We start from the raw sequence: 14,573 nt of genomic DNA on the forward strand, positions 1-14,573 counted from the left end.
AGGGCTATGAGACTACTTTGTGACATTAAAGTGGCAGATACGTGTCATTATACATCTGTCAAAACCCACAGACTGTAGGACAAACACCAAGAGTAAATTCTAACGTAAATGATGGACTTGAGGTGATAATGATGTGTTGATGTAGGTTCATCAGTTACAACAAACACACTGCCCTGGTGGGGATGTTGCTCGTGCAGGTAGCTGTGCATGTGAGGGTCAGGGAGTACATGGGAAATCTCTACACTCTCCTCCCCATTTCTCTGTAAAACCTAGAAGTGTTTAAAACTCTAAAAATAAAGTCTGTATTTTTAAGTTAAAAAAAAAAAAGAATGACTAAACCAAAACTCAGGAGAGGAGGGTGACAGAAAGTAATGGGTTACAGAAATAAACAAAGGGCTTCTAGGATTCTGGTTAGTTCTTAAACTGAGTGACAGATCCCCAAATGGATCATTAATGACTCTTCTGAGTCACTGAATTTACTACCACTGGTGCTGACCTTAGAGATAACGGTTTTTCTGTATCGTTTGAACCGCATTTTGAGTTGTGCTTTCTGTTACTTATAGTTAAAATCACATGAACTGATAGTTTAATTTGGGTGCAGTACAACAGGGATCTGATTTAGCATGTCATCGTTTCCTCCTATTCTGTTTGTCTAAGCATTTCATTAAAACCTTGTATTAGTTACCCTCAACTATTAAAAAAAAAAAAAAAGGACTTGTTGGGGGGAAAAAAAGAGACTTTAATTAAAACAACTCAGTATTTTTCCAATCCTAAAAGGTATCTTCCTTGAAAACATTCTGATTAAGCATGTGTGATATCAAGGACAATCAAGACTTGAAAAAAATCTATAAATCACCAAACAGATAAGGAGTCAGGCTTGTACTCTTGCCCTCCATAGGGAGCAGCTTAATCTGACTGGAAGATCACACATTTCCCAGCGGAGCTACAGGCTGGAGGTCAGACCACAAGGCTGAATTCAGCTACCGCAGGAGTTCTTAAAAGGAGAGCAAACAAGGAAATAGGAGATTTTTGTCCAGAAAGGGGCACGGTCTCTGCTGTTTTGGCCAGAGAAATAAAGAGCTGTGGTTTCTCCACAGACCAGTCCTATACTGGAGACTGTGTCCTGCTTAGGAGATTACTCCCATCCCACCTTCTTGCAGATATAAAGAAATGCACAGACCAAAAAAGGGGGCGGGCAACAGAGGGATATACACTAGCACACACCGTTTATTCTATCTACCAGACACTATGAGCTAAGCCCTTCACCTGCAGGGTTCCATTTAGCCCTCAAAACAACCCTGCAAAATCAAGGCTGTTCCCCTCACAGGATAAAGATGCAGAGAGGTTTAGTAACCCGTCAAAGGCAGCCCACTAGTGGTAGGTGGAGCTGAGACTCAAGCCCAGGTCTGTCCCGCCCTAAAGCTCATATTCTCTTCTTTAGTATCATGCACGAGAACCACAATGAATACCACAGCCCAACTCAGTCCTGGAGCATCGCCTCTTTGCAGGGACTCGAAGGCTGTCCCCTACATCTCTTGCCCTCTGCTGTCAACTACAGTGCTGGCCACACCATAAAGATGCAGACCCCAGTAAGCTTAGTAGGATTCCATTATGAAAAGGGATTCCTACCACCCTTAGCTCCCAGACCACAAAGCCTGGCCCTCACATCCATCATCCACCTCACACATGCATCAGCTGGCCACAGAGGAACGAGGTCAGTTAAAAAAAAAAAAAAAAAAAGAGAGAGACTACTCAAGACAACTACACCCTGTCTGCCACCCAGCCCAGCCTTACTCTGAAGCTAACTCTTGATGCTTGTTCCACTGACAGTAATTTCCACAATTACCTAAGGTCCAACAAGAGACAGCCTTCAGGAGAGAGGCACTGCTGTAGATGGCGTGCATGTACATGAGGTGAACCATCAGCTCTGCCAACCACCAATAGCAGAGGAGGCGGCCCAGCCCCACGGCAAAGGCGGAAAGGTTGGACTTCAGCGAGCAGTACTCTTGCTGCTGCACCTAAAGGAGAAACAAAAGAAGTCATTGGATTGTGCCTTGACTTTTTAAATCTTCCAAACAGTCCCCTAGACAGTATTTCTAGTCAACTTCTCACAAACATCATTGCCACTTATACCAACAGAGGGTCGGTGTAGTTATTCATTGTTCTTGGGTGAAAAAGTCACATCCAAGCTTGGGTGGGATCTACGAGCTAGTTTAGCATCAAGAACCAAGGTAGGTTCTGCATCCCTTCACCGCAGCAACGGCCTAGCAAAAACCCAGCGTGGAGGGCGGTACCCGAAGTACTCCCCCTCAGGACTTTGGGGTCTCTTTAGGCTCAGGTGTCACACTGCCTGTCTTCATCCATCACCCACCCACCTGTAAGGCTGGTAAAGGTAGGGACACGTCAGGAAGGGGTACAGGACTGGTAAGAGAAAGGGAGGAGAAACAGAGCCTGAGAACAAGGGAAAATTTAGATGTGGGTGTGTTCTCTTAACTGAAGTTGTTTTTGAAATAAAGCAGAATAAACACAAGGACAGTACACAGGACAAGTCTCTTAATCAGCACACAGTGCAATGTAAGTTAAGAACATGAACTTTACAGTCAGAATTGGGATCAGATTCTAGCACAAACCACCCAGCCGTGTGATCCTGAGCAGGTCACTTAATCTCTCTGAGGCTTGGTTCTCTTATACATAAAGTGAAAAAAATGGTCATGACTAAATATGATGATATATATGAAGTACTCAGCACAGCACCCGCATATAAATAGCACAGGCTAATTGGTAGTTGGTATCTGGCAACCTGGGTGCCTCCTACTGCGCCTTCTTCACATTCTTCCCTCATGGCATCCCAGAGGCATACCAGTTTCAGGGCAGAATTAGGACATAGGACAGGACCAAATGCCAAAGGTGAGAGAAGGACGTTTCTATTATTCACGGACAAGGACAGACTACTGAGAGTTCACTCAACATATGAACAACACAGAACCAATTTTATCACAGTAGCTGAGTTCTGGGTCTTGCCTCATTGCCTGCTGTCTAGGGATACACAATACTTTAGGGGCATCTGGGTGTCTACCTTGGCTCAGGTCATGGTCCTGGAGTCCTGGGATCGAGTCCCACATCAGGCTTTTCACAGGAAGCCTGCTTCTCTCTCTGCCTATGTCTCTGTCTCTGTCTCTCTCTGTCATGAATAAATAAAATCTTTTTTTTAAAAGTACTTTAAAACACATAGATGCTGAAATGCATAAGCACCTTATAAAATTTGTGTGAATTCAATTTCAGCCTTACATCACTAGGCAAACACACAAAAATGAGCAAGCATATAAGTGGTCTGGATCTTACTCTGACAAGATTTTATTAGACTGAAGCCTGCCTTGTAATGTAGAGGTGAAGCTAATGCATAAATGATGAAGTTGGATCAGCAAACATTCGCTGGCAGAAGAAATGGACTTGATTTAGCTTTTGACAACTTGGGCTCAAGACGCTACACGAACAGGAAAGGCTCATTCTTAGGGCCTCTTGGGCTCCCACACTCCTTGAACACCAAAGGTGCAGGGGGTCCCACTGCAGCCAGGAATGATAGGCGCTGCCCTCAGGGAGGAGGGGAAATCTGCACGCCAGGGGATTTACATTTACTCCATTTTGACCGAACATTCTACTACTTTCTCAAACTGTCCTCTCACGGCAAGACACCAGCTTAAGAAATTCTGGCTGGTTTAGAGGCATCGCAGTCATCTGCACGAATGGCTTCCTCCCTTTTGCCATCTGCTTAGGTAGCTATACCAAGGGAAGTGTATTGGTTTAATATTTTCAATGTAAATTGATCAAACTAACAGGAATTTCCTTCTTCCATTAGCTTTCCACAGTTGGCCTTGGGGAGGTATTTTGCCCAGCCATAGCCACCTGCCTTGTTAGAAGCAACCATAACTGTTGGGAGAGATCTGCCAAGTTATCTGGGAAGGGTTTTCCCAGAAGGAAGACTGGGCTTATCAGGGCTTTGTGCAACCACAGCTGGACTACATGACCCAATGCACATCCCTTTCCAGGCATAAAGTGAGGGTGGCTTTCATCTGCATGCATACCTGAAGTGTGTGTGCTCTGCAAGACCAGACAACGACTACAGCAATGGATCTGTAGGCCAATGGATGGACAAAGCCTCAATGCAGAGATGACTACCTGCCCAATCACTCACATCTGCTAGTGAATTGGGAAGAAAAGGAAATACCCCAAATGTCCAACAGTGGGAGGTTGGTCAAATGCATGAGCGCACCTCAATATTATGTGGACATGAAAACTACTTTTTCCAACGTGCATTAAATAATTAAAGACTAGAAAAACACACACCAAAATGGTAACAGTGATTGTACCCCTTTTGGTCAGATTTTTAGACTGCTTTTAACAGTTGTTTATTTTTATAATCAAAGGGGAAAATAATGGAACTTCACAATATTGTGAAGACTTTAGTGTTCTCTATGAGGCAAGGTCCTCTATTTCTTCACCCTTCTAAAAAATATCTAGCTTCAGGACACCCCCCGCCCCCCTGGGCAGCCTAGCATCTTCTACACGTAAGATGCTCATTCTCCTACACTGGACCCATCTTTACTTCTCCTCAACTTCCCACCTCACCTGTTGATTTTCTTATCAACAAGGAGCTGAGTTCCTCTTTGTTCATTCTTTCCCAGTTCTCTAAAGCAAATTCATTTGGACCTCACTGCCATCAGCAAATGAGGAAACGATTATGAACATAGTGTCCATTGGTCTGCGGAGGCCAGAAGAGTTCACCCCAAGGCAGTCAGCTAAGCTGAGACTCAAAGAGGCAACTAAACCATTCCAGACCACAGGCGGCCCCTTTCTTGGTGCCACACTCTTGGAGGGAAGCAGGCCCCTGGCTGAATGTGATAGTGGCCTCAAAAGCAGCGTAGACAGAACACAATCTTCACACAACAAAATGTCCCCAGTTTCTAAATAAGCAACTGTGCACATGGCCTGTAGGACCCTGAGCATAAGCCCACCCCAGGCTCAGGTCTCCTGAAGACCAAATCTGTACCTGAGGCCTCAGAGCATCGCTGGGGTGTGCAGCCCCAAGCCAGGGAATAGAGAAGCAGCTGGATGGGAAGAGAGCGACATGAGGCAATCAGGAAAACATGCCTACCCAATCCCCTCTTAGCTCCAGGCAATTGCCATTCAGAGGCCTGCCTTAGCTTCCCCCAAACAATGTGCAGTCTAAAATGACACAAATATCTATAATTAAGGAGAAACATGAGGTACATTTTGTGGTTGATTGGCTTCCCAATAATGGCTCACCTACTCTCCCCAGGGCAAAACCTCTCTACCCGGTTTAATAAGGTATAATTATGTGTCACCACTGGACCAGAAGGGCTGAACTTTCCGCTGCAATGCCTACCTTTTGATGTTGGATGCCTCCTCATTCAGAGTAACAGAATTGTCTATTCCTTAATCATACAAATGAATACAGGAGAAGGAAAACAATCCAGTTTTTTACTCTATTTGCTTGTACTTAAAAAAGTTTTTTCATCTTTCGTTAGTGTCATATGATTACAGTCCATTTATACCTTCAATCTAGTTGATTCCCTTTTATTTAAAAAATTCAGCATTTGTCCCTTGTCAATCCAGCAGGAATAAAAGATATGCCATACACAGCTCACCTAATGAGCTCTCTTGTCTGCATGCAAGCATTTCATTTGAGATATCTCAAACCTCGGGGAGTGCCAACCTTAAGACCATTGGAAACTGCCATCAATGGGAATTTTTAGTTAAGACTCCACTAAAAAATACACATTAACTCATCTGCAAAGTGCATTTTAAAACACATTATATTTTAAAACCTCATTTCATGCAAATTGCATAAAAAGGAATACTGAAGCCTTTCAAAGATAGTCTGATGATTAAAGATGACAGTTCTAAAAGATGAAAGGTTCTTTTCCTTCACACGCTAATAATACATATATTTAAGAGCACCAAACAAAAGCCTTCCCTGGAGCCAGCGTTTGACTCTGCCAACTCTGCTCCAACCTCTATGCCTGGGTCAAGGGCATTGCAGCCAGGAGTCTTATCCTTTGTGACAGATAAACTTCTCTCCAGTCCATGGTCTCAGATCATACCCGACTCCCAGCAGAGTGTTCTGTAATCAGCCCTCACCTCCCTCTCCCCAGGCATCCAGACCAAGGCCGATGGTACTCAGTGGTCTCTGCCACAACAATAAGCACTGCCACTGCTCTAGCCAGCCTGAGCCTCCAGATCCAGATATCCACCAGGCCACACTGCAGCCTCTAACTCCTGTGGGGCTGGCTGCCCAGCTGGCAGCAAGGCTCGCATCTGGATTCCTTCCACCCCCAATGTGCATTCAATTAGCCTCTCTTTGCCTCTGTGTTACCATCTGTAAAGTGGTGGTAACAATTGTATCTCTCTTCTCCAGTGGCTGTGAGGATGAAGGAGTTAGCACATGCCACAGCTGGCTCGGAGCAAGCGCTCAGTTGGTGTTCTTTATTACAGTCTGTATTATTCCAGCTGGCATCTAGAGCCAGAGCCCACCCCAAATGCTGAGTGACACATGTGGGACATTGTTTGCCTGCCCAGCTCTTACCAGCCCTAGCCATTTAAGTCTGAGCCCACCAAGGGGTAAGCTGTGAAACTGGCCCCTCTACATGGAGGACAAGGAGGGAATGAAGAGGTAAAGCACTCCAGATTGGTAGGTGGCAGATGAAATAAACAGAGGAACTTAAACACAAGACTAGTCTCGAGTTGCTGCAAGATCTCCACACCCGCCTACCAAATCTTAAAAGTTTAGATAGAGGCCTTAACCCAGTTCAGTCACATATTCGAGTCCAAGGGTCTCAATGACACCTTACTCTTTCAAGGCTGTGTGTCCTTGGAATAGCTCCTAGTGGGGAATGGCAGGTGGGATGTACATTCTAAGGATGGGGCCAGGTGTGAGGAGCCTCTGATTGCCTGGGTTCAGCTTATGGGTCAACCAGCAGTCATATCCTCTCCATGACCTCCTCCAATAACCTCTCCCAAAACTGCCACATGCTTTTGGCTACCAACAACAATAACAGTAATCATTAACACTTCAGGGTGTTCACATGTCAAGCCATGTTACCTATACAAAAATCCTTTAATCCTTATAACAATCCTATGAGGGAGGTACTATTATTCTTCCCGTTTCACCAGTAAGGTAAGTAATTCACTAAATGCTCTCAAAAGCTAAAGCGAAGTAGGAATTCAAACCCTGTTAACAATAGGGCTGGGCTCCCGGGCCTTTGCTCGTAGCCACCGTGCAAGCTAACCATTTGAGCACGGGCCCTGTAAGGAAAAGCCCCCTGGTCCTACCACATTCAGACTCACCATCCTTCCCCACACCAGCCTCTACTGCACAATTCAACCTGCTTGGGCTCCAAGCTAAGTGAATGAGCAAGCCTTGTGGGTAAGTGCCTCTGCTTGTTAAACCTGCCCCGTCCTCTAGCATCACCCCTCCTCGCTCAGTATCTAAGCTCCACAGACCATGGGAGAAAAATAAACGGGGCACATGTTCCTGAAACTCCAAATGCCATCTGAGATGGCCTCCAAGTTCAGGCACTATGGCCTTTTAACAGGCAAACGTTTACCTGCTCAGGATGGGAGTGCAAACTGCACATGGCTGACTTCACAGAGGACACCTCCTCTATGCTTCCCTCATCCTGTGTATGCGATGTACACATTAAAAAATAAAAAGCTGCATGGGGTGAAAGATACATTCCCCCCACGGTGTGCCCAACACTGTCTTTTATCAACCAGAGTTCCCCCTTCTGGTTGGTTTCCACGGTGGGGCTCTGCTGCCCCCTGGCGGCAGAGCCTCGTTCTCTGGCTCTCGTTGACCCCATCACCGTAGAACCATGAATTTCACTACTGCCATTTCATGTTACCTTTATGTTCATTCACTCACATCCTCCTTCAGAGCAAACGTTGCTTACAAGTTCTTCCAGTTGGCCTTCTTCCTCCCCCAGCAGCCTCTTCCTTCTTGGCCTCCCTGAAGGAACTCTTTCACTACTGGCTTAGCTTCCTAGCTAACTGCTTCCTTTTTAAGACCCATTTTTCTCAAAGGGGGTCAGTGCCCCATAAGACCTTCTGTAATGTGGAAGCCTCGTGGCTGTTTTCACTTGCCCTGCAGCTTACTAAACATTTGCCTTCTCTGGACCAACTTTCCTATGACTCTTCCCAGACAAAGACAGGTCTCGGTTTACCTTCCCAGTTCCCTGTTTTAGCACATGCTTCCATTTTGAAAGGATTGAAAAAAAGAGGGAGTAAGACAGAGATGCAGCCAGTCTCCACACCTGACTCCCTACAGGAAGAAACCTGTAGGGCCTGACCTACACCTGGACACCCCCAGCCCCCAGCTCTGCTGAGGAACTCAGGACAATGGTTCTCCACCTCTAGCAGGCTGCAGGATCACCTGGAAGGCCTAATAAATCACATTGCTGGACCCTACCCCTGGAGTGTCTGAATCAGATCTGAGGTGGGGCCCAAGAATTTGCATTTCTTTTAAGATTTATTTATTTATTCATGAGAGACACACAGAGAGAGAGGGAGAGGCAGAGACATAGGCAGAGGGAGAAGCAGGCCCCATGCAGGGAGCCCCATATGGGACTCGATCCCAGGAATCCCAGGACAGCGGGATCATGCCCTGAGCTGAAGGCAGATGCTCAATCGCCGAGCCACCAGGCATCCCAAGAATTTGCATTTCTAACAAGTTCCCAGATAGTCCTGTTGCTGGTGGTACAAAGACCTCACTTTGAGAACCACTAAATTAGATCAGTTGCCATCACTAACCACCTGTCTTTTACACAATAATTTTAAATACAATTCTCAAACACAAACTTCAAATTACTTCATGACAGAAGAATGACCCTATGTAACCCAAACTGAGGTATGAGAAACCATATGCTAAACATATATCTGCCTAGAATATAAATCTCACTTGAAGATCTATGGAGGAAAAAAAATTAAATTAATTTTATTGGCAATTTTAAAACTACATTATTGTTATAATGCAGAAATATACTTTTAAGTATAATGTATAATTCACAGGATCTTTAAGATAGAATCCGGGATTTCTAAGAAACCTGCTACTTTTCCAGGGGGCGCCGTACACATTGCCCTTAGGAAATAATGCAACACGGCTGCAGGCCCTGCACTTTGAACTCATTTCCAGGTGTGTGTATGCATATGTGTGTATGTGCTTGTGTGTGCTGTGCACAGGCATGTGTTGTGTTCTGTGTGTACATATGCTGTGTTGTGTGCGCATGTATGTGTGTGCATATGTGTCATCCCCATCTCCATCAAGATTGTTTTGTTCTGGTGGTAGGAGGTAGGACTGCCTGTAGAGAAACACAGGTTTTAGGTAATTATCGATTACTAAACCTTGACTGACCTCATAAACACGTTCCATGAGGCCAGCTGTGGAATGAGAACAAAAATTCGAAGTAGGAGGGAAAATGAGGTGGGAATGACAAAGGTAGCTTTACAGGAACTTCAGACAAGGCTGTAGGGAAGCTGGGTCCTGGGCAGAAACTCTTTTGGACCCCAAAACACATTATTACGTTCAAACTCCCTCCAACTCCACTCTGCTGTCTCATCTAGGTCACCCTGAACAATTCCCAGGTGACGACAGAGGTATTTCACAAGCAGTGATATCACAAAGTGATATTTGCCAACCAACAGCCTTAGACAGTTTCCCTTTCCACTTTTCCAAGTAATACCATCAGAATCCAATTTTTTCTTTCCCTGGGACTTCTTGCTGCGCCCAGTTACTAATTGGGCCTAGTTGCCAGAGCCCATCGAGGAGTCAGGGTGTGGGGTTCCTCGAGCCAACATGTGCAAGAGACAAGTTAACCTTTATTTCAAATACTTATTTTCCCTTAAGTACTTCATTTATTACGTAGGAAGTCTCAACAATAACATGTTTTAAATTTGAGGGCGCCCCTGAATGAAGAGCCTCGGGAGTCTCATGGATGGCCATAACGAGTAAGGATGGAGCCTTAATCCACAGAATACCAATCCAGTCCCCAATGGGCTCTACCTTTGCGATGAACTCCGGGAAGCTGAGGATAGGCCCGTTGTGGAAGACGGGGTAATAGAAGACATAGGCCACCAGCCAGGGAAAGGAGTAGAAGCTGTGCCCGTTCGGCATCTGCTGCCAGCAGAACTCAAGGCTGAAGCTGGTGTAGTACAGGCAACGCACGGTCAACGTGAACTGCAGTAAGTAGTACTCATTTTCTGTCTGGTACCACCCTCTCTGCAAAGTGACAAGAAGAGAACAACTCTTGGGTGTCAAGGAAGGACGCCACCCAGTCCCCTGGGAAGGACTCCACTTCCATGGGTAGAGCAGCTACCGTAAAGGGAGTTGAGAACCATGGGGCAGCAGGTAAATCTCACCGGTAACAGAAACAAGCAGTGGGCAGAAGAGTGGCTCTACCACCACCCATCAACTTCACATTAGGCCTGATGGGCTGTAATGAAAGTTTTCCAAGATACGCATCTATCAGATTCATCCCGACGTGGAGATTAACTACAGCCAGTGGGTACTTTGACAGTTCCCCCAGCAATCCAGAAAGCAAAGAGAGGCTTATAAATGTCACATGGGATTCCTGCCTTCAAACGTATTTCTCCTTTTGCTTTTCTGTTATTAATTTGGCTCCACATGTTGTGGAGGAGGATTTGCCAAATAAGCTTTAGAAACAGTCAAGAAAAATAGTCCCTGCCCTCGATGTGTCTAAATCCTCGTACAGGAGATAGGTCATGTGAGTATATGATTACAATGCAAGCTGAAATAAGAAATAACAAGCATATATGAAAATATGTATGTGGTAAAACCTTAACAGTGCTAAGAGACGTAAAATTATGGATCATTTTATTCTTCAATATTTTCCATAACCCGTATGTACTGCTTTTTTTTTTAAGATTTTATTTATTTATTCATGAGAGACACAAAGAGAGGCAGAGACAGAGGGAGAAGCAGGCTCCACACAGGGAGCCCGATGTGGGACTTGATCCCAGGTCTCCAGGATCAGGCCCTGGGCCAAAGGCGGCACCAAACCGCCGAGCCACCTGGGCTGCCCCTGCTTTTTTAATGAGAAGAACAATTAATGGGAATAAAAGATAGAAAAGTGGGACAAAGGAAGGAACAGTGAATGTGATCTGTGGGGGTGTTTTAACAGCTTTCCACAGAAAAACTAAGCAGTGAAGAGTTTCTGTTCCATGCCCAGGACTTCAACAGCCACCAAGAAAGACCGAGAGAACTACTCATGCAAAAGCATGAAAACCCAAAGCAACTAGTTTCTGGTCATTTGTTCCCCTTGGGCAGTATTTTTCAAATCTCTAGTCTGCATAATAAATGGAATGTTTATTCCCTACCAACATCCATAACTGATGCTAACTATTCCCAAACAAATGATAATTATAATTGGAGTCTGTTTTTTACATTTGCCAGGTCCCCAAAAAGTTAGCTATGAATTCCTTTTTATTTTTAGTGCACATCTATTTTTAAGCACATGTACTTAGATGATCACCTAGTTCATCACTGTGGGAAGTGTCTTTTGTCAAGATGAAGCTATTACCCTACTTTCTCTCTTAAGTCCAGATTTGGACATATGTGCTTCAAGTGTTAGCCCCAGTCTGTCGGTGAGAGTGAAGAAAAATTAAGAATAGTGTAACAGAAAAAAATAACTGAATTTTCAAAAGGCTACAATTTTTACAAAATCACTTAACAGATATCATCTTATTAGAGCCTCAGAACGACTCCATGAGGAAGACAAAGCACCTATTGATTTCATTTTCAAAATGATGAAATTGAGATTCAGGCTGAATGACTGCCTCCAGTTTCAAAAGTAGGAAAGACAGTTACCAGAAGAGCCAAGGAATCAGCTCACCCTCTGGTTCATCTTTCCCATCATGTTCTTTGCCCCAACCTTGCTGATCCGAGTGCTGTCACTTGTATCAATGAATGAGGGAATGAACAAGTGCATAAAAATAAAGACACCCCAGAAGTTTCAGTTCCATGACGACTAAAGAAAGAATATCAAAACTTCCTAAGATTTTCTGGGCAAGGAAAACACCTGCCTTATCTGTCTCAAGGGCTATCATGTGCCTCGGATGAGATAAGGAATGTGAGTTTTTCCTGTAACTTGTAGAGCACTCTACAGATGATTTTTTTATTAAATGCACAGGAGACCATTGCTTTCTTTTCCCATTGTTCCTTACCCACTGCTCCTGCGACATCTGGCACCATCCATGCCTACCAAACCAGGAAAAGAGGTACAGGGTCAACCCTGGGCAACCAGAGGGCTAAGATACAAAAGACAAGTGTGCAGAACGCAACACACCAGGATCCACATGCATCAACCCCACTTGGCCACTGGAGGGACCCCCACCACGGTTCTTCAACTGACTCTTGGCTGAAAATGAAGGCGTCTGCCCAAAGGAAGCACTGCCAAGGGTAAAAGGGCTACACTTACCTTAACTTCCTCCACATCTTGCAGCCTCAGTGTGGAGAGCAGGAAGAGAGAACAGAGCCATGTGAGGGCCAGTGACCGGAGCTGGGCTACACAGAAGGAGATGAGGGTGTGGAGAAAAATAATGGCCGTGCCGTGGGCCCCCAGCACACACCAGGAGGCCCACATTCCATAAGCCCCCAGGATCCAGGGTCTGTGCTGCAGACAGGGAGGAATCCAGGGAGAGAGAAAAAGAGGGAGGGGCAGGGAAGAAAAGAGAAAGGAGTGAGCTACTGGGTATTGCTATTAAACATTCTATAGAGAAGAGCACAATGCTTAGCGATCCATTAACCAGACTATTCTCACCGCCCTGGGGATTTAGGGCAACACAGGATTCAGAAGGACCTTCCACACGATCCCCAGAATGTTGGCTGCCTACCCCAGAACTCCCCCCAGATCCCCCCAGAAGCAAGGAGCCACTCTCCAGCCTTCTGCCAAAGCCACCCACCACTGGATCCCCTCCAACAAGATATTTAGCTGATTTCTCAACAGACTCTATGGAAGCCAAAAAACAGCTGGAAAAACTACCAATCTGAAATCCTAGCCCCTACATACACTATCCTGCAGAAGTGAAGGTGAAAGTATTAGTGTCTCTTCAAGACAAGTGGGACATTCAAAACACAAACAGCTTTCAAAGTCTAAACCAGAGATTTAAATGAAAATATCACTCTACATTTTTACTAGCATATCGTTTACGGTCAAATTTATGTCGCAGAAAAAGTATCTTATGTGCTTTATAGAGTATCGAGGCCTTTGCATAGTCAATCTGATTGGCATGTTCATCCCCATTTTAGAAGAATCAGAATATTTTTCTATCCAATTAAGTTTTATAGCTATTTGACATTGAATAACTAAACATGTCTTTGCTTTTATTATCTATACTTGGTCATATCTGGCTGGTAAATCCTTACTTAAAAACCACAATAATGTTTTGACATTATTTGAGAGGCAACATATTATGGTGGTTTAATCACTCAAGCTTTAAAGTCCAACTGCCTAAAATAAATCCCTTTGTCCCCATTAACTAGCCATGTGACTCCAGGCAAGGTACTTAATCTCTCCCTACCTCAGTTTTCTCATATGTAAAATTAGGATAATGGTATCTATTTCATGAGCTTGCTGTGAGGATTGTTAATGCAGGTGAAATGTTTACAACGGTCTCTGCGTACATAGTAAGGGCAATACAAATACTAGTTATTATTCCTATAGGGAATACGATGGGTCCTTTTTGGTGTGTACTTTAAAATATGGTTTCCAGGAATATATGGAGTTTAAAGTGGGGGATACTTGAATTTAGGTCTTGTGAAAACAATTCTTTTTTTTTTTTTAAGTTTTCAGTAGCTTTTCTTTTGTATATTTTTTACTGGAATTCAATTTGCCAACATATAGTATAACACCCACTGCTCATCCCATCAAGTGCCCCCCTCAGTACCTGTCACCCAGTCACCCCATCCCTCCCTCCCACCTCCCCTTCCACTACCCCTTGTTCGTTTCCCAGAGTTAGGAGTTTCTCATGTTTTGTCTCCCTCTCTGATTTTTCCCACTCATTTTTTCTCCTTTCCCCTTTATTCCCTTTCACTATTTTTTATATTCCCCGTATGAGTGAAACCATATAATGTTCTTCTCCGATTGACTTACTTCACTCAGCATACTACTCTCCAGTTCCATCCATGTCGAAGCAAATGGTGGGTATTCATTGTGAAAACAAGAATTCTTTAAGGCAAAGACCAATGTGGACCATAGACTATAAATCCTAGCTTTAGATGCTAACTCTTCCAAAATATTGTCTAAGTACAATTCTTTCCCAAACCTACACTCCAAGAGAGAACATTTTAACTGAGCAACTAGGTCAGGCACTTTTAAGTCCCTAGAAGAATCAGAGAAATCTGCAATTCAGTTTTACTGTTTTTCCATCCTATTGCCTGCAGAAAACAGTCACATAAATTTGCTTCAAATTTTCCCCCAAACACTCACCTCTGGGTAGAGTCCAATGATAAGAAACAAGGTTGCCAAAGACCATTTTAAGAA

General features: G+C 44.4%; 1 protein-coding gene across 1 annotated transcript in view; it reads right to left on the reverse strand.

Annotated features, from left to right (window-relative positions):
* The window catches only part of HHAT (hedgehog acyltransferase), a 308,816-nt gene that overhangs the window by 230,956 nt on the left and 63,287 nt on the right, over positions 1-14,573 (reverse strand). Inside the window, exons 5-7 of the mRNA XM_041771025.1 lie at positions 12,510-12,704; positions 10,076-10,291; positions 1,847-2,018 (exon numbers count right to left, since the gene is read on the reverse strand). Coding sequence (XP_041626959.1) covers positions 1,847-2,018; positions 10,076-10,291; positions 12,510-12,704 — 583 coding nt within the window. The remainder of the gene's footprint in view (positions 1-1,846; positions 2,019-10,075; positions 10,292-12,509; positions 12,705-14,573) is intronic.

This window comes from Vulpes lagopus, chromosome 1 (genome assembly GCF_018345385.1).
Source record: "Vulpes lagopus strain Blue_001 chromosome 1, ASM1834538v1, whole genome shotgun sequence".
NCBI classification, from domain to species: Eukaryota; Metazoa; Chordata; class Mammalia; order Carnivora; family Canidae; genus Vulpes; species Vulpes lagopus.